This window comes from Amblyomma maculatum, chromosome 5 (genome assembly GCF_055883805.1).
Source record: "Amblyomma maculatum isolate TAMU_Amacu chromosome 5, ASM5588380v1, whole genome shotgun sequence".
Taxonomy (NCBI): Eukaryota; Metazoa; Arthropoda; class Arachnida; order Ixodida; family Ixodidae; genus Amblyomma; species Amblyomma maculatum.
The window spans coordinates 126831547-126856408 of NC_139348.1; the positions used below are offsets into that span (position 1 = coordinate 126831547).

The 24862-nt window shown below is 48.6% G+C and overlaps 1 protein-coding gene and 4 non-coding genes across 5 annotated transcripts; all 5 read right to left on the reverse strand.

The window, feature by feature from the left end:
• Positions 1–448: 448 nt before the first annotated feature.
• Positions 449–13608, reverse strand: LOC146189476 (uncharacterized). Its single transcript, XM_084604285.1, has 5 exons — positions 13230–13608; positions 8313–8502; positions 5417–5968; positions 3879–4208; positions 449–2428 (listed from the first exon to the last, which is right to left on the reverse strand). The coding sequence occupies exons 1-5, from the start codon at positions 13292–13294 to the stop codon at positions 1931–1933; spliced, it is 1635 nt and encodes a 544-aa protein (XP_084460411.1). The 5' UTR covers positions 13295–13608; the 3' UTR covers positions 449–1930.
• Positions 4304–4445, reverse strand: LOC146189477 (U4 spliceosomal RNA). The gene has a single exon (XR_014707754.1). It is a non-coding gene; the product is annotated as a U4 spliceosomal RNA (small nuclear RNA).
• A 3223-nt stretch (positions 13609–16831) lies between the features above and the next one.
• Positions 16832–16973, reverse strand: LOC146189478 (U4 spliceosomal RNA). Its single transcript, XR_014707753.1, has one exon. It is a non-coding gene; the product is annotated as a U4 spliceosomal RNA (small nuclear RNA).
• Positions 16974–18975: 2002 nt separating this feature from the next.
• Positions 18976–19117, reverse strand: LOC146189479 (U4 spliceosomal RNA). The gene has a single exon (XR_014707756.1). It is a non-coding gene; the product is annotated as a U4 spliceosomal RNA (small nuclear RNA).
• Positions 19118–22825: 3708 nt separating this feature from the next.
• On the reverse strand, positions 22826–22967 carry LOC146189480 (U4 spliceosomal RNA). Its single transcript, XR_014707757.1, has one exon. It is a non-coding gene; the product is annotated as a U4 spliceosomal RNA (small nuclear RNA).
• Positions 22968–24862: the final 1895 nt, after the last annotated feature.

Genomic DNA, 24862 nt, shown 5'->3' on the forward strand with positions numbered 1-24862 from the left:
GAATACTGAGGGTTTGATTTTGAGTCCATACTCACCGGTGCTACGAAGGAACATACGGGCTTCCTATAATTCTTCGATCACGAAGACAAAAATCCGTGCATCTGGCTTCGTTCACGTAAATGCATCAACTTTTGTGCTGTTGAATACTCCTGTCGTGTGTAAAATAGTTACGAACACGGGAAAGATTAAAAAGAATAAAATATAAAAACATATATAAAATCAAATAAATTACTCTACAGTACACGCATCTACGCATATTATTTGCTACTAAACAACAAATTAAAACAAGGCCGCGGGCACATATTCACAGCTATCGACACGTCACGCCCATAAGCGATGATCTGTGTTAGGGACTAGGCAATCACATTCAAGGGAATCTGTGTCCCGGAGACTAAAATAGACCAGATGGCCACACGTACGAGGCTCCGTTTTCTATCATCAGAAGTGAAAAAAAAAAAAAAGTAGAATTGGAGCCCAGGCTGCGTATGGGAAAGACGTATTACCGCTCTCGGTCTGTTCGCTACCTTCCTATCCATCTGCAAACATATAAAACCACGTCCCGGCGTCCTGTGGGACTAGTGCGCGCCACAAAATCCGTATAGTGTCCACGCAACATGATCACACACGCACACACAAAAACATTCGATAATGGACTGGGACTTCTCGCACTTCCTCGCTTGAAGCCGAAGCACTGACACGACACACCATCGTTTCCGCTTGGACAACGCGCACGCCACAGTTGCAGCTGTGCATCCATGAACAGGTCGCTGCCCTCAAGACCGGAGGGAAAAACGAAGCAGCGGATGAGCGGAAGCAGGTAAAACAAGCCGTCAAAATCGAGACGGACATGATTTGGACGAATTTCCGGTATGCTGTCAGCGAAACTTGGGATGGCCTGTGTGACGCGCCAACCGACTAGAACGTGGTTGCCTCAAGTCGGAATCCAAATTGTCTCACTGCTACCACCAGATCATGTTTGCCTGTAGCAAACAGTGTATTGCTAAAGCTTTGATGTCGGAGGCTTCAGTCAAAGATAGCAGCATGGTTTGGATGACCCGTTCACACCGACGGATAATGTATAAAATTTTCATGGCGACGCAGAACAGGAAGGCAGCATTAGGAACGAGTGCAGAGCCTGTACTTGATGAGGAAGAAGCGATCGACGTGTGGGGCCCGTCAAGATAGATGGCGTGCGCATCTCTCCACTACATCTGCGTAGCCACACTGATGAGGAAGGCTGTAGCGGCAGGGGCACGTACCGAACGCTTATTGGCAGCGTAAAAAATGCCGTGTCCTTTGATTTTTCATGTCGGCAATGAGCTGGGGACGGCTGACTCAGTGTTTATCAGGCATCCGTTATAACCTCGTTTCCTTCGCCAGCCTTCGCCGCCTGTCTGTCCCGAGGAAAATAACACCATATCGCTTCGGTACAAACAAAAATTTGAAGCAGCTGCAGTAGGATGCATGCGTCTTCTGCGGCTGTGGACACTTTTGACCTTCTGCGGCGGTACGTTGATTATCGGGGCTGCCGCGGTAATGTCGGTGCCACATATACACTCGTGTCCACCCTGCCTGTGAACATTGCTATTTTCGACCGGGAATCTTCCAGCTTAAAGCTGCATGGACGAAATTCACACCAACTTCAATGCTTATCGACAAATTTACCGCGGTAGCGTGTTTTCGGCGTTTCATGAAAATGTTCGTATTTCGTTCCCAAACATCCAGGAACGGAGTTTAAGTGCGTATCATGTACTTCGGTCTTGTAGGAAACCGGTTTTTGAAGATTCGTGCCTCAAAACGTTTCTCCATCGCCGACAGCAACATCCCGTTCTGCGCTTTGGGCTTCGAGGCGCCTGATGGAAAAAGCTGCAACGACGTTGCAGTCTTAAAACTCTCGTTCCTTTCTATCACGTCATGACGGCGGGGAAGGTCACGACGACGGAGCCACAATTGGAGCCGCTGTGTGCGACGTCCTGTTATTGTTGCTGCCGCTGCCGGGCCTGATCCTGGGCGGCTGTCCAGGACAGGCGAGGTCCCTGCGCCGCAGCATCTTCATGCGTCGCCCGACGGCCTCCAGTAGGCGAGGCTTCCAATAGTACACCTTGGTGTCTCGCACAGAGGTGGCGTTCACGCAATCGTTGCCCCCGAACTCGCAGACGCGGTAGTGGTGCAAGAAGGCGACGCTCGACGCCACGTTGACAGTCGTCTTGCCGGCCAGGAACTCCCAGACGAAGTGGTTTCCCACCTCGACGACACTCTCGGGCTCCAGGATGCACTTGGAGCGCTGCCGGTGCGCGTGCAGGTGTAGCTTCCGCATGGTCTTGCGCAGTGTCACCAGGGGCAGCTTGTCTTTAGCGGCCACGGGGTCGTCGGGCCATTGCAGGTAGAAGAAGGCGTTGCGAAAGGAGTAGGCTCCAGCACGGCCGCTCTGCACACAAGGTAGTGAGTTTATGCGCCATCATCATTATCAGTCTAGCTGTCACAACTGTTGTACAAAAGGCTCTCCTATGTCCCTCCAATCAACCTTGTCCTCTGCCATGCCATAGCCATGTGTGGTAGTCTTATCGCCGCAGAATTTGTAACCTCACCGCCTACTTAGCTCGACGACGCCTCTGCTACGCCCTCTTGGAATCCAGTCAGTTACATGAAATCATCACCTGTTACCTTGCTGTCGCATTACAAGTACTGCACATGCTAATGAACTTACTGCATGTCATCACGTTTATTCAGTGAGCACAACAGAAGCACGCCTTCTGAAAATACGGGGTTACAGCGAAAGGGACCAGTGGTCAAAGCTGTTCGTAAGGAGGCTACTAATGACGAAAACAATGATGTAGGAGGACATAATGGGACAGCATGTACTAGTCGTAATAACACACTCTCCGAATAGACTTTCCGTATACCTACGTGGAAAGTCAGCTGTGGTATTACTGTGGTAGTTCGGGACAGCTTGCCCGAGCTTCAGCTGTTCGTCACCTCAAAGTGCATCCTAGCTTCTGTAAGCCGTAACTGCTCAAGTGCTTTAGATTAGAAATAGGAGTGCATTGAAAGGGCACTAAACAATGTCGCCTCTCTACCAAAAAATCGTCCGGCGTATGTAAATTCCTAATGCGAAGGCATTACTTCTAATTGCAATGGAAATCCAGCGTGGTTCGAGAAAGTGGCGTTAACAACCCGTGAATCAAACGAACCATTGCAGCATTGTGTTTATCTGGGCTAGACCCCAAGCATTTCGATGCCATTTTTTTTTAAGTCCGCCATGATCCGCCCCAAACATTTTAGAAGTTGGCCTGGACCAACAAATCACATGACCTATATTAAAAAAAATTACAAGGGTTCAACGCTGCTGAACCAAATACTGAGCGAAAGCATTAGCTGCGGGTGACCGAGCGTTCTTCTGCTTCTCTTTTTCTTCTTCCTCAGCCCACATATAAAGCCCTTCTGTAACCAATCCATATGAACGTGCCTTAGCGGCCTATAGGGGTAACGTGAATGCCAGGGTCCTAGCAGGCTGATTCTGACGTGGCTGTCCCATGTGAAACGAGAGATCCAAGTTGGCAGCTCCTGCCAGCCCACACCCTAGTGTCACGTGGGGTGTGGTAAGACGTACGTGGCTGCCGCCGTGCTACGCTGAAGGCTCGAAACCTAGAGCAGTATTGTTCGCAATCAAACATTGATTGTATTCATTGCAAATGACAACACTCCGAACAAAACGCTTTTGCCTTGACCGCACCTGAGTATTTTAAGTGCCCCCTGTAATTTTGCTTAGGGACTGGACGGATTAGCGAGGAGTCATTAGAGTGCCACTGTTTCGATTTGTCCAGGAAAGCTTGTCAGTCATAAAAGCGCGTGTATGTTCTCTCGAACGAGGCGCGCACCTTGTTTCTTTCCTGGAGCCTTTTGAGCATGGTGGGTATTGTGATGTTGCCGGAGGGCACGATGAACTCATCTAGGTCGATCATGGCCACCCAGCGGAAGCGGTACATGACGCGGTACAGGCAGTCGTTGAGCGCCGCGAACAGGGCCTCGGTGCGGATCTCCCGCTGCGAGGCGATAGGCAGCTCCCAGGGCAGCAGCGTCACCAGGTTCTCGCTGGCGTACCGCTCCAGCAGACAGCCCACGTCTGGGCCGACCGTGTGATTGTAGAAGACGAAGTGCGACGCACCCAGTGCCACGTTCAGCTCGATGAACTCCGCGAACTGCAGCACCTGCAAAGCACACGCAAGCGACCGTTAATGTTCAACTTATTTCCCAGACTACGAAAGTTACTAGTAAATTGTCTGTTTTTGGATTGGGTTGCAAGGCCCCGTAGGGCCATCCAAAAATTGCCTCGGCCGACGGTATTTCACGTCGTCCAGGCGGGGCATTGGGAAAAGTTTTCAACTAGCAATAGTCGCTCCTCAGTCGAGACTTCATAGGATGCGACACTGCCTCTGCGCAAAGCTGACACGTTAATGGACAGCGACCGGTGTACCTTCTTACCGTGCCTCTTTCTGGGGCGGGTTTGTAGTGAGGTTTAGGTAAGGACACTGCCAGACGTACTGCAAAGTTTTAGCTCGCATCTCACGAAATGCTTGCTACATATACGCTACTGCAGCTTTTTAGTCGAAATGCTTAAACTTTCATTCCACAAAGCGTATTCCTTTGCCGGTCATATTCCATTAGAACAGCCCTGAGCTAAGACAGAAAGCATGGCATGCGACAGCATGCGTTATCGCCCTCCTCTTTCTCCTTTTCCGAGTTGAAAGTCCCGCGCGCGTGGCGCTGAGAACTTTTGTATACTCACTGCTTTCAATAGTCACGGAAACAGCTTACGCTGACCCCAAAGTGGTGGAAATTGATCCTCAGATCACCACGGCCTCTCACTTTTTGCCAGTCGCCGTGATGGCTCGCCATGAGAACTTGCCCCGTCGGTGTGGTGCAGTGGTAAGACGCCCGAATACTGTGCAGGAGTACCCGGGTTTGAACCCGACCTCGGCGGTGGCGTTTCGATGGAGGCGAAACGAAGAGGTGTCTTTGTGCTGTGCGATGTCAGCGCACGTTAAAGATCCCCAAGTGGTCGAAATTACTCCGTAGCCCTCCACTACGGCTCCTCTTTCTCCCTTTCCACTTTCACCCCCACCTTCTTCCCTTCCCTTACGGCGCGGTTGAGGTGTCCACAGAAACAAGTGAGACAGTTTTAAATGGCTTTAAATGGTCATATGGCGCGAACGTTTCAAACATGAGCGAAAGCGGTGCCATTTAGGCGTGTCGTTAAAAACAAAATCAGCCGCACACAACTGACCACGAGAGCGAGCCTATGCGGCGGATGTACCAAGTTTATGGCAGCGAGGCCCAACGTGTCGCCACCCTGAACGAAGAGACACGGAACTATCGAGGCACCCTAGCGGACAACTCCAGCGGAGGTTTTCTGTACCTTGTTATATTCGTAGTGGATGGGCTTGACGCAGATGGCCAGCTCCCGCTCCTCTGGCAGCCTGTCTAGGGCCGAGTCGTCATCCCGGCGGTGTACGGCCAGTAGGTTGCGCGGCATGCTGCGGTCGTTGAGTCGCTGCACGGACACCCACAGCGGCGTCTCCCCGGTCATGCCCGCCGGAAGCGGGCACAGCAGGAAGAAGGCCGAGTAGCGAAGGTTCCAATTCTCGCGGATCAGCTTGTTAGAGGCGAGCACCGTGGCCGACTGGAAGGACTCGTCGTCGCTCATGGTGCGCCAGAAAATGCGGCATACCACGCGGTCTGTGAGCCGGGTGCGGGCAGCGGCGATCACGCGGATCATGCGCACCCTCCGGGCGTCCAGGTAGGCCGAGAAGACGTAGAAGCGGTCGTTGGTGCGTCGCACCCGCTGCCAGTGGTCGCCCCGGGCCTCAGCCAGTTCGACGAGCGTGCTCATGTTGGCGTCGGCCGGAAAGTCGGAGCTCTCGGTGCCCCCCGCGAACAGGCCGCCGTCGCGGTGGCCCTCGTCGCCTGACTGTGAACACGCGAGCAACGGGAAAACGTTAAACCGAGGTATCTGGTAATTTTTTTTTTTATGTTGAGACAGGGTAGTGACAACCTTTGCACAGCCCCGCGCGTACCACTTCGCTGAAAACTAGCCCTAAATGGGCATACACCATGGAGGAAGGAAAGAACTTAGGAAAGGCCCTGACGTCATTTTATTGAAGCCGGCGCGGCCGCGCCGCGACCGGACGCTGCAACTAAAGCCCCTCAATAAGGCTTTAGCTGCAACGTCTCTCCTCCTCCTTTACTCTCCGCATTCTATTTCTCCGCGATGCTCACGTACCTAGGGCCCTTAGCAATGCTGTTGCTAGTGGCCCGAGTTTTCATAGCAACAGTGTCGCCGTTGCTAATGGCCCGACTTGGCTAACCTTAAATTTTGACGTCACTTCCGCCACACTTTCTCCAATGCATTGGGAATGGCAAGGGCCTCTCCTAAGTTGCTTCCTTCCTCCATGGCATACACCGTGCGTCACAGCAAGATGTATTCTTCATGTCGTGTTGCAATGAAAACAATAAAAAAAGGCATTTCTTTATTGTCCAAAACTGCACCTTAGGCCACCTGTAACTTAACCCACGCCTGTAACAAAAACTACTCATTCGAATGAACGTTAATTGTATGCATGGGAAACGTGGCTGTGATGCATGCATTTTCAGTCCTGCATTTCCTAAATTAAACGGAACAATTTCGTTTGAAACGATACGTGCGCGCGATACCTAAGAGAAGAAAAGTCGCGGACGATATTATTGCTCCACGCAGTTCTTGCATACCAGCACGCAGCATTTCATGGCACAGTTAGAAGAACCCATCCACACTTGGCCGATTTTACCATTATGCTTCCCATTATATTTTTATGACCACGCTTCACTAATTTTTCGCGGCGATCCTATAGTTTTCCTTGGTCCGATGAGTAGAAGCTCTGTCACGACCCGATTGCGCCATCATGTCACAGAAAAGAATAACGGCTACACTTCCAACTGCCCATGTCCCTCAGTGTTCTGTCCACCAAGGCTGCAGGACATCCATACGCCCCCCAGTGATCAGAGGAGTTTTAAAAATGCATGCCTGTTGTTGTCAGCTAACTGGAGCTTCCACCACATCGGTTTGTGTGGGATGATGTTTGGTGATGATGACAAGCTGATTAGCACTAGTAGGTGATTACTCCCGTACAGATTATCAAAACCTCCCAATTAAAACTGTCAAAAATTGATGTCGAACACAAAGATATATCTCAAATACTCATCATTCCCGTGCTCGGGGAGCAGTAGGTTGGTTTACCCGTGTTTAGTGAACGTTAAATACAATCTACAATTTGGCCTCGTGCGTCACTTGGTCACTTCTTACTTCCCAAAAAGGCGAATGTGCATTAAAATCTCGAATTACCACATAAGGTTCTGGTGGTTGATTTAAAAGGTATTTTAAGTCACGGAGTCTTATTGCTCAGCGTGGCTCAATATAAACGGAGCACACTGGGTGAATGTAAGGTGGCTTCTACCACTTCAAACAGAGTGTTAAGCTTATGTTCCCTGGCTGCAATGCCATCATTTACTATGATAACGGCCCATCACCTCTGGCTTGCTCTCTGTCACAGCGGAAAATCTTATTTATTTTCAATATATTTGTGTGTTGTAGACCAAGACTGGTTTCCTGTACACATTGTGGTACAGGTCAGAGTGATACAAGATTGTCTTACATATCGTTATAGTTGCTTAAAAGTCATCTAGAGTTCCACTGAACTAAGAACGCCATCTTGTATGAGAAAAGTTGGAAAACTAGTTTTTTTTTTTGGCCCAGTGATGCGAGCTTTTATCAGTTCTAGGGCTCTCCAAGGAGCTTCAGCACCTGATTGATGTAGATGGCATGGGTGATCGTCACCTGTTGTCTCCATTGCATCATCGGACGTGTAACATTTGGGTTAGACTTCGCCAAGATTGTAGAGGCCTTGGGGCCGGTTGACTTCATGTTCCGCACAGCCTTCTTTTAAGGTTAGGGGAGAGCGCTATCTATACCTCAACTTGGGCGCGGAGGGCCCTGCCAGAGGCTCACCACGCGTGGCCTGGCCAGGGGCCGAAGACTGCTGTGATCGTAGGGTCACTTATCGGTAACCGCTCAATACTGAGAACTCGGATCTGTGCAGTCTCCACTTTTCGGCATTGATTGCTCACGATGTACTGCGCGGGTCAGGAGTTTGACCTGTGCCCATTATTCCCACCTGGGTCGGCCTCCTTTTACTCGCGACTGTACCGTTATACCCGCACGAGGTTTTGCAAGCTTTTAGTGGGCACAATGCGTTTCAACGCTGGCGTTTATAACGTACCTGGAAAAGGCTATCGAGAATACCCGGCTCCAGCGGGTCCAGGACCCGGTTGGGCGCGTCGGACACCAGCTGCGTGAGGAAGAGGCAACCGAAGAGCAGCAGGAACACCAGCGCCATGTACACGGACAGGAAGCGACGGTCCACGGCCCGACGACTGCTAAGACCGGAGCTGTACGCGCCGCCTCGGTGCCTGCGGAGGAAGACCGCCGATTGAGATAACCCGCCCGGATGTAGGAAATGCGCGTTCGAAATGAATTGCTTCCTTACGTCGATACTGAGTCGCTGTTTGCAAGGTAGCACATTCATATATGTGCCACGAGCTTGAAGCTGCGAGGGCCGGGCAATGAAAGCAGATTGTACAGTCAGAGAGTTTGGTCTATTTCTTTAAAAACAAAAGCGACTTGGAAAAGGGAAAACAAAACCGCAGGCATTGTCACGTTGGCCGGCATCTGCTATAGGGTTCTGAACCGGTGTATGCGTGTTTTGTCCTGTTGCACTTATTTATTTGCCTTCTTGTCATGTCGCCGTCTAGTTGAGGAATCGTTTATTGAGTGTACAAAAAGATAAAAAAAAAATATCAAGTTGGCCGACGTCAAGCAAATAATAAGCCAAGGAATGGACAGTTCTTCTTAGGGAAGAAAATAAGCAAGGGCCTGTCTGAACTCTTCCGAGAGCGCCTGTCCTCGCGTGTACCGGTGCTGTCTCCTACATATATATGTCCCAAGTGCGTTTTTTAGATTTCGTTGGTGATGTCAAGCACGGAAAGAGAGCGTATCCCAATAAGAGGAGCGAGGAAGCCCATCTCAAGTGTGCGCGCATAGAGGGCAGCGCTGTCTCGCCGGCCTGTCCGTCAGGCGACGCCGAGGCCTCCTGGTTTGATCAAGAACGGAGCAATATAGCGTCACGGGGAGAGGCCAAATAAAAGCAGGTCAGACTGCGTCGGCCTATGGGATGACAGCACGCAAGCCTTTTATTGGAAGTGCCCGAGATGTCGGCGACTAGAGAAGAGCGATATGTGCGCAAGCGGGACGGGCTGTCTCGAATGGAGAAAACAAACAAATTAGGAAAGCCAATTCACGACGCCGAAAACTATGAAATCGTTGATTGCAAAGAAGCAGCGAAGTCTTGGGAAAGGCAGTAAATTTTTTGCTGTCGCAGCAGTTTGGGCTTCACGGCATATAACATACACGGAAAGTGACGGACAAAACAAGAAAAAGCAGTCGCGAGACAAAACAAAAACAAAGACCATGTTTATTTCATGCCTCTTTTGGTGTCTACAGGTGGCCGCAGTGATCAGTTTTTCAGTGAAATAACCAATATATAGAGCGACAGAAACGGCCCCGTCGATGTTTTTGTTCAATCGCTGACATCTCATTACTATAGAGCTGTCCTCTCAGTTATACTCAGGCTGACTTTGTGAAAAGCATTCAGCGGCTGAGACGAGTCTGGACACGATTGAAGGAGCATTTTCCAGTGAAGGGCGAGCTTTGGCTATTGTGCGGATATTGTTTTTTTTTTTTTTTAAGCCTCTCGAAGGTTTCCTTTCAAGGGCAGCAAAAGTTTTACCTGAGCGACAACGCCACGCGGTGCGTTCCAACAATAGAACTTTCCGCGCCTTCTATTGGCAACCGACATTCACGTTAGAGAGCGCACCAACTTCAGCTGTCGTCCACAGCCTCGTACCTGGATGCAGCGTGCGTTTGACAAAAAAGATTACAATGGGTAGGCGAGTAGAAAACAAAGCTCAGGCATTAGAATATTCCGGTTTAGTTCCACACTACTGGGAAACAGGCAATACAATTCGAGTTTCTAACAAAAGGCACTCGTCTCTTTCGCTGTAGTGCTGGCCTATATATTTCTCCTTTATGGTTGGTTTTGGTTGGTGGGGTTTAACGTCCCAAAGCGACGCAGGCTATGAGAGACGTCGTAGTGGAGGACTCCGGGAATTTCGACCACCTGGGGTTCTTTAACGTGCACTGACATTGCACAGCACACGGGCGCCTTGCTTTTCGCCTCCATCGAAAAGCTGCCGCCGAGACCGCGATTCGATCCCGCTTCCTTGGGAACAGTAGTCGAGCGCCGTAACCACTGCGCCACCTCGGCCTTTAGAAGCTCCTGTTAAAAATCAATGGAGCATGTTCTCCATTCACGGGCTACAAATTTTTCTGTCTTGGTTTCGTCATTATTCAGAAAGTGGTTTTCCTAAACCATCTCCATACGATTACCTGCTTGTTCAAAAAAAAAAAAAAAAAAAAAGAAAGAAAGAAAAATAATCGCAGTCCTAAACCCCTATAAAAATTCATTTCTTTTAACAATACAGCCCTGTTCTACAATCATTGCTCTGTACTTGACTGAACGTATAACTCCTTAGTCAACCGCCATCAATTTGTTAGCGTTATTGCTCGTCCATCTTATTTTTTGTTATCACAGATGTGTCGTAAGCCATTTTCCCGGAATGCCATCGATGTTTAGATTATTGAACGACTTCTGCGCTAACGTATCATTCAACGCCCATTTACCTGCAGATGACTGCATGATTTATAGGCCTTTTAGCAACAGAATGCTTTTCACCCATTTCTTCATCACTAGAAAACTTTCTGCAGCAAATAAATCGGGAGATTAGAAGCACAGGCATCAGATGCGGCTGAATATTTCCTCTCGTAATCATCATCGCATGCACGATAGCGCTGATTTTGCGCGTTACCAGTTTGTTGATCAATATAATTTTAGAGCGCTAGCACTAAAACTGGCCAACCTCAGATTTCACCGATGGTTTTGAGTCCGCAGCCTAATGTCCTTGTCATGAAATCCAAAACTTCTTGTTCGCGAGTCGTTTACATACCGTAGCAGGACTGTAGCAGATAGATAGATAGATGGATTTATTGAAAGTAAAAGCAGAGAGGTTAGCCAGAATAATTCAAATCTGGCCCGCTACTCTGCACTGGGGAAGGGGAGAAGAAAGAAGATCATGATGGGTGACGATGTGGGAGAAGGCATATGAAATATATATACAGGCACAGTAGCTTACCTCACAAGCGCGAATCAATCCCGCTGGCGCACAAAAAAGGACTATAGCAGACCAGCTTCACTGGTCACTGCGTTAAGTCCACTGTGCCCTCTGCCCTGACAGCAGCCTGAGTGCTTTACTGGCAGTCTCTCGCACTGTCGTTTTCATGTCGCCATCTAAATTAAATTCCATCTATGCGCAAAGGGTCTTACAGTACCCTACTACTAAGGCCCCTAGTAACCGACTTCGACAATTTCGAAGCTTGCTTGGCCTTGAAAATCGAGCCTCGCATGGACTCAGAAGTGAAGCCTAACATGCCAGCCAAACGAATTTGTATTTGGCCTAACCACTCTAAATCGTCTTCTTTAATTTTTATGTCGGTGCGCGTAGGTGCGAAAGTCGAAGGACTGGGATCTTCATAACACACTGCTGTCATTATCATGGACGCCATGATTGCGCCCACAACATCACAGATAGTCATCCATGAAAGCAAATTTCCACCTCTCTCAAAGGGGCTTTTGTAATTCGTAAGTAAACGCATCTCCTTTACATGTACCATCTTTCTTCTCATGGCCTGCTGTGCTTCTGCATTTCCTGCTGCTATATGCTGCAGCCATTCACTACACGAATTGGGGAGTATTCCAATTTTACGGTGATTCATGTCCCGTAGCACCGTTTCTGTTTTACGTTCTCGATAGCACGTTCACTGGGATGACAAAAAACGTTATCAATGCTGGCTTGATTGGCTCAAGAGCAGTATTTTCTCAACGAGAAAGAGGCTGTTGCCGAATCGAAAGATTTCTGCGCAAAACTGGGACACGTATTGAGTTGGGTTCCCAACTCAAAACGTGTCCCAGTGTCCCAGTCGACAACCAAAGTGACCAAGAATTCAAAAACATAAAACGACGAGCTTAGAGCACGCTTTTATCGAAACCATGCGTGCGCTCGGGCAATCGTAACACGCGCAGACATACGACTATACACCGAAGCTGAAATTGGATTTAAAATTGCTGTTTTCTGGAAACTTTCGCACGTGTCCAAAATTTTTTGCTTTTAGAACTGGATATCGTTCCTGTGAACTGATTGCAGAGCTAGGACGTGCAAACGAAGTTTTCTAACCGAAAGGTGTTTTTTTTCTTTACTCCTGGCAGGAATTTACTGCCCTATAGAGGAGCAGAATTTGAAAAGCTCCAATCCAAGGCACACGGGGTCCTGTCCTCGGCTTCTAGGGAACAACAATTCGCGTTGCTCGTCAAGGCAGCACAAATGTTACAGGATCACTAGGCAAGCATTTTACCTCCACTCAATTGATTATATTTGCCTACATCTACCTGAAAAGTGTGTACTGCTGAAAGCTTTACGATTTCATAGTTCAGGGTTTGCACCACTTATTTTTTTCCTCCGCGCATTTAAACACCGACGTGCGCCATTAAGACACGAGTGCAGTTTCACAAATCACACAAATTTACAACGCGGGCCTTAAAATGATCTCGTGAACGTATTCAATTGGGACCACTTAGTCTGCCGATTAGGCTGTATTCTACACCGAAGAGCAGTTGTAATAAATCAAATGAACTTATAATTGGACCTTGCTAGGTATTTTATCACAGGATATTTCATCTGATCAAGACGATAACTTCGAGGCTAGTTTTTGGTAACACATGTTCAAAGCGAACTGAACTACGCTTATGGACGGATACAAGGCGAAGACGAGGCGAAAACATGATGCTCGTTTTGCCTCAACCTCGTCCCTACGCGTATTTCAGACCCTGTTGGTTGTCTAGTCATTGGTTTTTTTGCCTGAAACAAACGGGGCAACACCAGTGTTACTAGTCCAATTCATTTTCTTACGCTTCGCTTCTGCTCTTCAAATTGAGAAAAACCGCCACTCCACGGCGTTGTCTACTCACTCTCGGTACCTGTAGTACGAGCCGACGTAGCCCCCGTAGCCGGGCGGTCTCTTGCGTGTGGCCATGGTGGTGCCTCCGTAAGCGGTCGGATCACACAGCGAACGCACCGATGTCGTCTGCTGAAGCTGCTGCTGCCTCGTTAGGCAATGGGTCGCAGAAGACGTCCAGTCCTGGTCCAGCGGCGAGGACGGCGACCGGCAGTCGCTGCTGTGCCGGCGGTGGTAGCAGTCTGGATGGCACGAATCCGTCCTCAAGCCTCGCCGGTCGTCGACAGCCGAAACAAGTCCCTCAACCTCCTCCTCTCCTTAATTGCCCTGCACATGCGCGAAAAAGCAGGATTGCTTTTAACTGGGGCTTGACACATGGTCGCACTTTTCACCGTTAAGAAGATACACAACGATTATAAGAGTATACGCGGAAAAATTGTGCTAACTTAGCAGCAGTTGTTGCTTGCAGAGTGACCAGCTTTTCTTCTCTTGTAGTGGGCTTGCTTTATTTTTATTTAGGCTTCGATTTCGTCTGATCACAAAAAGGAAGGGAAAGAACAAAAAAACAAACTGTGTTTTTGCAGTTTGTGAGTCGCACATGTGTGGCAGATGCGCTCTGCAGGCCTTCGACATCACCGGATGAACTGAGCGTGGTACGCTCGTATCGGGACATTTTCATGCGTCAACTGTAATTGCCTTGAACGCGCTGCTAGTGTCAGTGAAGTAGTTTAGATAAAGCTCATTCATGCCGGACGCGCGTTTAGGGACCAGCTAGAACAGAGCGCACACACCAATCTTACGGCTTGCAAGAATGTGGCATAAATTGAATGCGCTGAAATGAAAATTCGGACATTCAGGTCAGAATCGATATTGTGAGTTGTAATTGGGTCGCGAGTCGAACGTGCTACTTTTATGACATCGAGGCTCGTTACTTGGATTATTTTGAAAGAAGGCCTTGAGTGTCATTTGGTGAACACGCCATTCATTTTCGGGGCCTGTAGCGTCGCATAGTGATAATAAATAAATATACACACAAACAGATATCAACGTCGACGTCCGCGATGTGATATGGAAAGAGTATTGTAGGCCGCTGAGGGGACGCATTGACGTAATCGCGCTTACTTTTAATGGAAAGAGGATTTTAGGCCGCTGAGGGGACGCATTGACGTAATCGCGCTTACTTTTAAAGGAAGTTTAAACGTTCTTTGTGGCGTGTGCACTCATCTTTGTGTTCTTGATAGTGGAGTCACTGATTGCTCAATTGATCGCCCTGGGATAGGCATATTCAAGCAATCTTTCTGTATCGTTTGTCCCCAGCCCAGGACATCATCCGGGAGTGGAACCACCTTCCAGCCGCTTTGCTTACCACTAATAATACTGAAGAATTCAAAAAGTGGTTACGGGAACACTTCGCACTTTAGACACTTTTTTGTTTCTTCACTTATGATGCTGCATGACCGTTCTTCTGTGCGCTTCCTCTTGGTAAGACTACTTGTACAATGCTCAGTTATCAAGATTCTTTCTCTAATTGATATTACAGCTGTTGGGATTTTCAGTTGCACTCTTTTATACCACACCCTGCATAGCCTTGCCTTCTTTTTCAATCTCTTAAGTTTCTTGAACCCTCGATAATTCTTTAGCATTATAAAATCTGCATTTACTTTCGCCTGCCAATATTTGTGTATTGATGTTGCTGAGTAGTATTTTTTTTATTCGAGTTGTTTATTATGTTATGTTAAATATCCTTTTGTGCACTGTTAACTTGTCTAAAAATTTGTACCTCCCCCGCCCCCTCTAATGCCCTCTGCATGGATCATAAGGAAATGTGAAATAAATAAATATATATCAATCTCGTCGAAGGAACTCGCATATATCTGGACAATATGTGGTCCTATCGTGTGGTCCTAACATATGCTAAAAATCTTGCGCATACACGGAATCGAACTCGGTTGCACGCTCGTGATATCGTGTCAAAATAGTGACGCAACCGTTTTTTCCTAAGTGTTCAGCTGACGTCATGTCGTTTTGATTCCCAGTTAGCATAAATCTGCTCGTCAAGGTGCAGGTTAATTTGTGATAGGGATGCTAATCGACGACATCTGCACCTACAACTAACTGTAAGTGACGGTATCCACGGAGAAATTAAATAAATAGTGTGCCCTCCTTTTTCCCGAAAACTAACTTAAACAAATTATTAAAAAATTGCGTATTGAAAAGGCGGTGTGCAAAGCGCTATCGCGACTACTCTCAATAAGTTCGAGACTCCCTAATTATTTTTAGTTAAGCAATTCATAGTGTTCTTGGCTACGCTCGCCGCGCTGCTCTCCCCCTACTTCGACGATGATTGCCCATCGAAGTAGGTAGAGTATTCCATGAGGAAGCTCACAACTATAGCGCGAATGGTTATTGCGTGAATCCCCCAATGAGGGCGCTATGCGTACTTCGCTTTTGCACAACTTCCTGTCATTTGAGACTTTTGTTTTCGGTAAAGTGGCATATTGTAAGTAGGCGACAAGTTCGCAACACCGGATTCCGCGAACGCGCGTTACAACATCGCGCAGGGAATGCTCTACTCTGGGCGTCGGCAAACCTATGTTGATTTGCCCCGAAGCCACTGCGAACGATGGTTTGAAATTTAACAGCGTATTCGTAAAAGGCCTACCCATGACAGTGCCTTCCAGCCAGTTTTAAGGTCCCATAAGAAAACAGATAATCTTCAAAAATCTCCCGGACATTACCCATCGGGAATTGTGTAACATCCCTAGAGAGTACTCATTTTTTCGGGACACACCCAAAAACATCCCCCAACCAGCAGAGTCCACAACCAGCGGAGTTCACAACCAGCAGGGTCCACAACGTTGTGCGTCCCAGGGAAGGCCCCGAAAGGTTTGATCGCAATTTCTTGGTTCTGGTTTCACAAATTGAGCATTTTTGTTTCTACATAATTAGGTGTTCGTATAGGCAGTGTGTGTGATACTCCGTGCTTAACAAAAAAAAAATCACAGCAAATTTCTCTTCCTAATGTACGCAGTGAAAGAATTAAAGACAACCATCAAACGAATGTATGCACCATTTATTACACAGTGTCGTAAAACAAAGATAAGATTGATTTTAGCGATACATTAGCAGCAGAAATAGTGTACATACAAGCAGACCATAATTATGACTCTCGCCGCACCAGTGGCAGCTGTTATGTGGCTGCAGAGAATTTTGTTGCGTGTGGCAGTCATCTCTCCAATCAGCAACTCATTTCTGACAGTCCTAAATTCCATGGCTTATTTCCGAATGAAATAGTAGGGGGGACACTTAAGCTCAGCCATTCAGGACATGACATGACGGCGATAACTGTTAATAACGTGACGTAATCTAATCTACACTGATCGCGCCCTCGGCTGCCCTTGCTGGTTCCCGTTCGCGTCAGTGAACTCGGATATTAAGTGACTGACCCCTTAATTTCTATCTCTATTAACTCTGACACAATAAAATAGCAAACAGGCCTAAGATCCCACATCATACGAAATGCCCTATAATGTACCCATTTAACCAAGCCTTAAAGAAGTGCCTGAATTGCCTACGAGAACCCGTATTACTCTTTCTTTTGGATAGGGATACGAGGCCCCAAAGGGCCATCCAAAAATTGCCACGGCCGACGGTATTTCACGTCGTCCAGGCGGGGCATTGGGAAAAGTTTTCAACTAGCAATAGTCGCTCCTCAGTCAAAACTTCATAGGATGCGACACTGCCTCTGCGCAAAGCTGACATGCTACTGGGCAGTGACCGGTGTACCTTCCCACTGTGCCTCTTTCTCGGGCGGGTTTGCAACGTGGCTTAGATAAAGGAAACAGCCAGACTACGTGCAAATTGGAGGAACAGATTTGATGAAGTCATTACTGGACATACGGAACAGCAGCCGTTTAGTTGAGTCGATCAAATTGCAGTTATCTGAAGCTTGTGTTGCTGTTAATCGCTTAGCATTGCTGGTCGCTTAGCGCAGTCACTTCACGTGACGCGTGCAGTCGCCAGCGAGACTCGCGACGGCATGCGTGATAGCAGCGCTACACTTTCCTCCTCTCTCGCGTTGATAGGCCCGTGTGCGCACCGCCCTACCAGGAAAAGCCACTCACAACTTTCAATGAGATCGCTACATGGAGTACACTAACTCTCCCGCCGGCATAGAAACCACTGAATAGACACGAACAGGTAATATTAAAACAAAAACGAAGAACATTTGCCCTAATTCTATATTGCTAAACGTATTGGCGCAAAAAATTCTGCGGAGATATTCAAGACTGCTTAGGTGCGATAATTCCAGTCGAAAAAAAAAACAAAAAAACTACAGAACCATGTCAAAAATAGGACGGAATATTCTGTAGTTCAGCTGCAAACGTCTGATTTTCCAGTAGTTCTGTAGTATTTTTCTGTAGTTCTGTAGTTTTTCTTTAGTAGTTTTCTGTTGTCTAGTTCTGTCGTACTTTTTTGTTTTAACTGCAGAAAGTTCTTATATTACTACAGAAAGTTCTGTTGTCACAAGTTTTCTGTGAAAAACAGCACATAAGTTCTGTCATAACAGAAATTTTTCTGTAGATTTTCCGACTGGGAAAGCAAAAGAATTGCTGCTGCTTCTCATTGTCACAATTCTTTATCCTCCTCACATTCGCGGAGTTTTACGTTTGCGTCTCGTTGCTGCACCTCTGCGTCTTGCTTCCAGTTTCGACGCATCGACGCGTCCCCTCTTAGGCTTAGTTCCTCATCTGCATGTCGTCGCGGACGTTGAAGACTGAGTACAACTAGACCGGCGCTACACTTTGTACGAAACACCACACCTTTCCCCCACACCAAGCAAAGCTCTTTTCGCACGGCCCGCCTCTTCTGTGCGCACGTTGTGGCGATGGGTTATTCTTGAGGCGGGTGGAACTGCTGGACGCGGGTTATGTCTGCCAGCTTATAGGGGACCCAAGCATCGCAGGGTGGCGCTGCGGGCGCCAGTAAACAGCGCCCTCTCCGGCCAACGCCATGTAATCGGTCGGGCGGAGTGAATACCTCTTCTGTAGGCTTTCGTGTCTTTGCAGCGACTGCACGCGGGAGCAACTCTCATTGCGCGCGCTCGCGTTCTTTGTCGCTCGCGTTGTTGATAGCTGCTTGCGCGCGCGCGCCCTGACCGCAGTCTACTCGCTCTGCGCGTGCTTGCATTTCCGTGCTTAAAGAAAGCTGTCTTGCGCGCGCGTGCTTCTGTTCCTACTTTTCAAACTCGCGCTTGGACGAAGTGGTGTTTGAAGCGAGTGTGCAGCAATATACACGCTTCGACGTGGTTTAAGAAAATAGCCGACAGCGGTGGGGGGCTATTTTCACAGCACAAATGTCAAAAAGGGAGAGCTGTTAGTCAGCCATGTGCATTCTGTTGAGCAGATTATAGAAGATAAGCTGTTATCGTGAAGGCTAAGTGTGTGTCGTAGGTCAGCGACCACATCGCGTACGACGTGGGATTTGAGCAAGTATTTAAATTATATTATACCCATTTCGTTAAGGCCCAGATATTAAGGCGCTTGCAACCATCCCATGCGCTGTTTGCTTTAATTTCTGAAGAGCTTGCAGATGTGATCTAGTTGGTGCCTGGGTTCGTTCGCATCTTAGGCGCGTTTTTCGGTATATGCCAATATGTTAACTTTGATGCCAATATTTAGCACGTACAATTATTAAAAATAATGATAATTGGAGACCAGGGCACCCGTATTGCTCTTTCTTTTTAATTGGTATACGAGGCCCGATAGGGCCATCCAAAAATTGCCTCGGCCGACGGTATTTCACGTCGTCCAGGCGGGGCATTGGGAAAAGTTTTCAACTAGCAATAGTCGCTCCTCAGTCGAGACTTCATAGGATGCGACACTGCCTCTGCGCAAAGCTGACACGTTAATGGACAGCGACCGGTGTACCTTCTCACCGTGCCTCTCTCTCGGGCGGGTTTGTAGCGTGGCTTAGGTAAAGGCAACAGCCAGACTACGTGCAAATTGAAGGAACAGATTTGATGAAGTCATTACTGGGCGTACGGAGCAGCGGCCGTTTAGTTGAGTCGATCAAATTGCAGTTATCTGAAGCTTGTGTTGCTGTTAATCGCTTAGCATTGCTGGTCGCTTAGCTATGCTTGGTGGCTCAGCGCAGTCACTTCACGTGACGCGTGCAGTCGCGAGCGAGACTCGCGACGGCATGCGTGATAGCAGCGCTTCACTTTCCTCTTCTCTCACGTTGATAGGCCCGTGTGCACGCCGCCCTACCAGGAAAAGCCACTCACAACTTTCAATGAGATCGCTACATGGTGTAAACTCCTCCCGCCGCCATAGAAACCACTGAATAGACACAAGCAAGTAACATGATGACAAAGATGAAGAACATTTGCCCCAACTTCTCTTTGTCTCATTTCTTCACCCTCCTCACATTTGTGGAGTTTCGCCTTTGCTTTTTGTTGCCGCACCTCTGCGTCTTGCTTCCACTTGCGTCGCATCGACTCGGCCCCTTTTAGTCGAAATTCCTCATCGTCATGTCGTCGCGGACGTTGAAGAGTACAACCAGAACGGCGATCAATTTTGTACTGCGAAACGCAAGCCTTTTCCTCACACGAAGCAAAGCTCTTTTCGCACGGCCCGGCTCTTCTGCGTGCGTGTTGTGGCTATGGGTTATTCTTGAGGGGGGAGGGTGTACTGGACGCAGGTTATGTCGACCAGTTTATAGTGACGTCACTGGAAGGGGTGAAGGGTAACGGGGGAATCATGGTGTCGCTCCTGTCGTCGTGTCGCTGTCTGCGTACCTAAGGTGACGCTCGCCCGCTTTGCCTGTGTGTAATGACGTGTGTATGCGAGGAGGAACACACAGGCACGGTTGTAGTGGTTGTCCTTGGCTCGATCGAAGGACGATCACTTTAGACTGTCGCCACTGCTCCCTCTCATGCATGCTTCGATATGGCTTTGGACTGCTGCCGACGGCAGCTGGGTTTGGGTACCTTGAAAACTGCAACATCGCCGACGGGGTTCTCGATTAATGGGACTGGTAAAGCTCTCGCTTTAGTAAATCCTCTCTGTCGCTTTTGCGGGAAGTAACAGTTTAAATCATATGACGTGAGCATGTATACGCCATAGACCTCTCGATGACATCCCGCCAGATCCCTCACAGGAGGCTTAGGACCTGCGAAGCACAACCAAGGACCACGACACGCAATTCTGGGTCATGAAGTGGTCCAGCCAAGCCAGAAGTGTCCGTGGCTTCTGAACAACAGCAAGCGGTCCCCAAACCCCTTCCCTTTTCCCCTCAGTAATGCTTCACTCCTATTTAGGGTTGTGTAATGAGCGCACGTGAAAGTGCCGCTGACCAGGGTCTGGACAATATAAACAGAACAACACCAGTGCTTTTACTCTGTCTCAGTATCTCCTCGAACCACTACCAAAACTGCGATGAGTGCAGAAGAGATGTTCTGACGCTGAGAAATGTAATGCCAGTATGAATTGTCGTTATGGGCACACCGGATAACATGCCTTAAAGCACGTACAAACAAAACGCTATGTCAAATCGAACCGTAACATAAACTCGAGGTATGCACATTGTAGTGCCCGTATGCTCAAATCATGTTGCCAACATGACGGAGCGCCTCCAAGTAAGCCATCTCGCTTTGAAGTTATCTCGTCGTTAGAACAGAATTTTTCGCTATTTTAATTCGTCATAAAGGACGCATCAGTCGTACATTTTTCCTCATCGCGTCTACAGCAGGTTACGTGGGCGTTTCTGAATGTTCATTAAGGGCTTACGCAAGGCAAGTGGGCTAATAAAGACACGGACGATAATAGCGTTAAGACGGGTGCATACTCACGAAATATTTTTTTTTTTCATAAAAAAAAAACACGCATATTTAGAGCTGGACGGTTGTAAAATCATTGCCTACAGCGCACATGCCAGCAACCGGAAAGCGTGGCGTGACATGGTCCATAGGGTCACGAAGAGTCGGACACGACTGAACGACTGAACTGAACTGAACTTGCTAGATACCTCGCTCACGCACTCATTACACGAATTCTGAATGAAAAAAAAAAAAAACGCTGCCAGAATGATCCGCATGTGGCGGAATTAATACAGCTCCAGAACGGTTGCTTGGCGGGCTAGTTGGTTCATATCTAACTTGTATTACAGCGCGAACCAGTCTGTCGTCGTCCCTTCTTGTGGTTCGCGCTGTAATACAAGTTAATACAGCTCCCTTCTCCCGAGCGGTAGGAAGCCACGCTGGTCAGCTCGGACCCGAAGGTTAAACTACGAACCATCGAGAGCGACAATGAGGTTGCCGCCAGCCATGGGTTAGCGGCTATCTAGTACGTCTCTCCTTAGACCTGCTCTGAGCGAGGAAATAAAGGTTTTGCAATCCAATCTCCCAGGTCATGTTCCGTCTGGTCACAACTGTGCCTCGAGATTTTGATTCTAGCCAGCAGAGACCGGGACGCGTATTGCCAAACCATATCCCGTAGGCGCACTAAAGCAAACGACGCTCTCAGCGAGATAAACGGCGATTGTTGCTGAAAGATGTCTCTGAACGCAACGTAGAGGTAACATGCACTCAGTGAAGGCAGAAAATAATTACGGTGAAGGTAATTGCTAAGTGATTGTTACGGAAATGTGTGAGTGAACGCAACCTAAAGGTAACATACACACACTGAAGGCAGGAAATAATTACGCAACCTAAAAGTAACATACACATGCTGAAGGCAGGAAATAATTACGGCGAATGCAACTGAAAGAAAAAAAAATTCGAAAAAATATTACAACACAGTAGTCGAACAGATTTTTCAGTGGCATCAGTCCAGAGGTGGGTGGTGTTAATCCAGTGCGCCACAAAAGCGACGGGGACAGATGGCCTTTAAATGCATTATTATTCGTTTAGACAATACATTCACAATATATCACCAGGTGGCGTTGCTCAGAGGAATCGCGTCGTCTGTCGAGTGCTCCTACGGGATATGGTTTGGTAATAAGCGACCGGGACTTATCAGACGTAGCCAAAGAGCATGCGCCGCAGTATAAGGGCGAACTGCGTCCTTTCCCGTTATTCATCGAAAGCTGATGCTCCCTCATACGCCCATTTATACAACAGCCCGTTTGGTCTATGTATGCTTTTCCCAATGTCAGGGCAATTTCCTACACCTGCCATACAGAGGAGCGTGACTTTTTGGGCATTCTCGCACGCACCTTTTTCCGGAGACAATTCGGGGCACCGAAGCAAACTTTCATGGTGCAGAAAAAATGACGTACTTCATAGTATTCGATTAGTACGTACAGTTATCAACATGGTTGGTTGGTTTGTGGGGTTTAACGTCCCAAAGCAACTCAGGCTATGAGCGATGCCGTAGTAGAGGACTCCGGAAATTTCGACCACCTGGGGTTCTTTAACGTACACTGACATCGCACAGCACACGGGCGCCTTGCTTTCCGCCTCCATCGAAAAGCAGCCGCCGAGGCCGGGATTCGATACCGCGTCCTTGGGAACAGCAGTCGAGCGCCGTAACCACTGCGCCATCGATAATAATGATAATTGTAGAGCAGGGAACCCGTATTACTCTTTCTTTTGGATTGGGATACGAGGCCCGATAGGGCCATCCAAAAATTGCCTCGGCCGACGGTATTTCACGTCATCCAGGCGGGGCATTGGGAAAAGTTTTCAACTAGCAATAGTCGCTCCTCAGTCGAGACTTCATAGGATGCGACACTGCCTCTGCGCAAAGCTGACACGTTAATGGACAGCGACCGGTGTACCTTCTCACCGTGCCTCTTTCTCGGGCGGGTTTGTAGCGTGGCTTAGGCAAAGGAAACAGCCAGACTACGTGCAAATTGGAGGAACAGATTTGATGAAGTAATTACTGGACATTCAGAGCAGCAGCCGTTTAGTTGAGTCGATCAAATTGCAGTTGTCTGAAGCTTGTGTCGCTGTTAATCGCTTAGCATTGCTGGTCGCTTAGCTATGCTGGTGGCTCAGCGCAGTCACTTCACGTGACGCGTGCAGTCGCTAGCGAGACTCGCGACAGCATGCCTGATAGGGGAGAAAACCTGGGCCAGGGGGCGCTGCACCGCTCTGTGCGTCAGCGCCCTCCATGGAGACCCCGTCAAAACCTCCGCGCAACGCGGCCGCGTCGTCTGCTCCCCGCCGCATAGAAAAGCATGCTGTCGTCTGCTCCGCGCTGCTTTCTAGCACGTATTTGCGCGCGCGCGCTCGGTTGTTTCTCTCCTCCTCCTGCCGCATTCTGGCCGCCGTCGCGCTCCAACAAAGGGGGCAAGAAAAAAAAATTGGAATGAAAAAGTGACGGCGCGCTTTTTCGCAAAACTCGTGAAAGTGTTTTTCTCTCTTCTCTCTTTCGTGTTGAAATGATGGTTGTCGGTTTTTTTTTTAGGTATCTCGTACCGGCTCGTATCTCGCACCTCTGTTTGTAACTGGCGGTGCCGCAGCAGCCATCGCGGAACCAAGTCGGCCTCAAGAAACAGATATATGTCATTAATGCCATTACTCGGCGCTTATAAAGGGAAAACGCATACGTTAATCGTTCTATCCTCATACGCGATCCTGCTTCGGGAGCTCAAAACTGCGCATTCGCTAGAGGAGATAACCGAACTAGGGATTGCACAGCGTAGCTATGGAATTAAGAAGACAAAGGTTTACTTGGAGAGATGTCCCCGCCTGCATGAAAAGTCGTCAGGCATTTCCTCGCTCCTCGTCTCGCGGAGAGAGGAAACTGCCGAAAAAATGGCATGCCTCGGCTTCTCGTCAGTGATCCAGGTCGTTAAGAAACCTCTCATCGTTAAAGGTAGATAAGTCATTGATTTCGGATGGCAGCGCCACAGCAGCGAACTCCCACTGACCGCTATCAGCAGGAACCAAAGGGTAAGGCGGCATGCTTTGTGCCTTTGTGGGGAACGCGTCCTAAACGCGCCGAAAGCAGGCACCACGGCGCCGGCAGCATCGCCTAAAACGTCTGTCCCCAAAGAGTTGAATAGGTCCCTTTCAAGTGAGCAGTCACAAATGGAAAGGAAGCTCCCCAACCAGCGCCCGGAGCACTCGTCGCTGTGTACACGCGTATCAATTCTCAACAAGAAGGCTGGACCCTTCATTCTCTGAACAACATGGAAGAGACATCAAGAGGTGCCGCGTCAAGTCTTTTAAAATACCTGTCGCTTGCCTCTGCCTTCGAGTACCAAATTCGCGTTCATGTTTTTTTTTTGTCTGAGCCTGTCAACATGCGCTCTTTGAAAACAATGTCCGTGGCGGTCAATTAATCATAATTTCTGACTTTCGAAAGCACCGATAAAAAGCGTGCCTCCAGCCAGCCTCTATGTCAGCCGGGGCACAGAAAAACGCAAAAATAAGAAACACCACTGGCAAAGAGCGCCGGCTTTGTGCGCACAGACGCACGACCATCCCCCCTCGTCCTCACTCTCCTTCTCCCGCTCCGCGTGCACGTGCGGCTGCCTGTAGCACGCGCTACCGAGCGAGCGGGCTGCACAGACTCCGCAGACAGCCGCGCGCGATGCGCGTAGGCACGGCAAAAATAAGAAACACCACTGGCAAAGAGCGCCGGCTTTGTGCGCACAGACGCACGACCATCCCCCCTCGTCCTCACTCTCCTTCTC

What these genes read in the sequence shown, in the direction of transcription:
- LOC146189476 (XM_084604285.1), bottom strand. Translation starts at nt 13,294, where the DNA reads ATGGCCACACGCAAGAGACCGCCCGGCTACGGGGGCTACGTCGGCTCG. An exon ending in TTCTCGATAGCCTTTTCCAG is followed by an intron (nt 5,969 to 8,312) that starts GTACGTTATAAA and finishes GCGTGTTCACAG; the next exon opens with TCAGGCGACGAGGGCCACCG. An exon ending in GGCTCCAGGAAAGAAACAAG is followed by an intron (nt 2,429 to 3,878) that starts GTGCGCGCCTCG and finishes CCTTGTGTGCAG; the next exon opens with AGCGGCCGTGCTGGAGCCTA.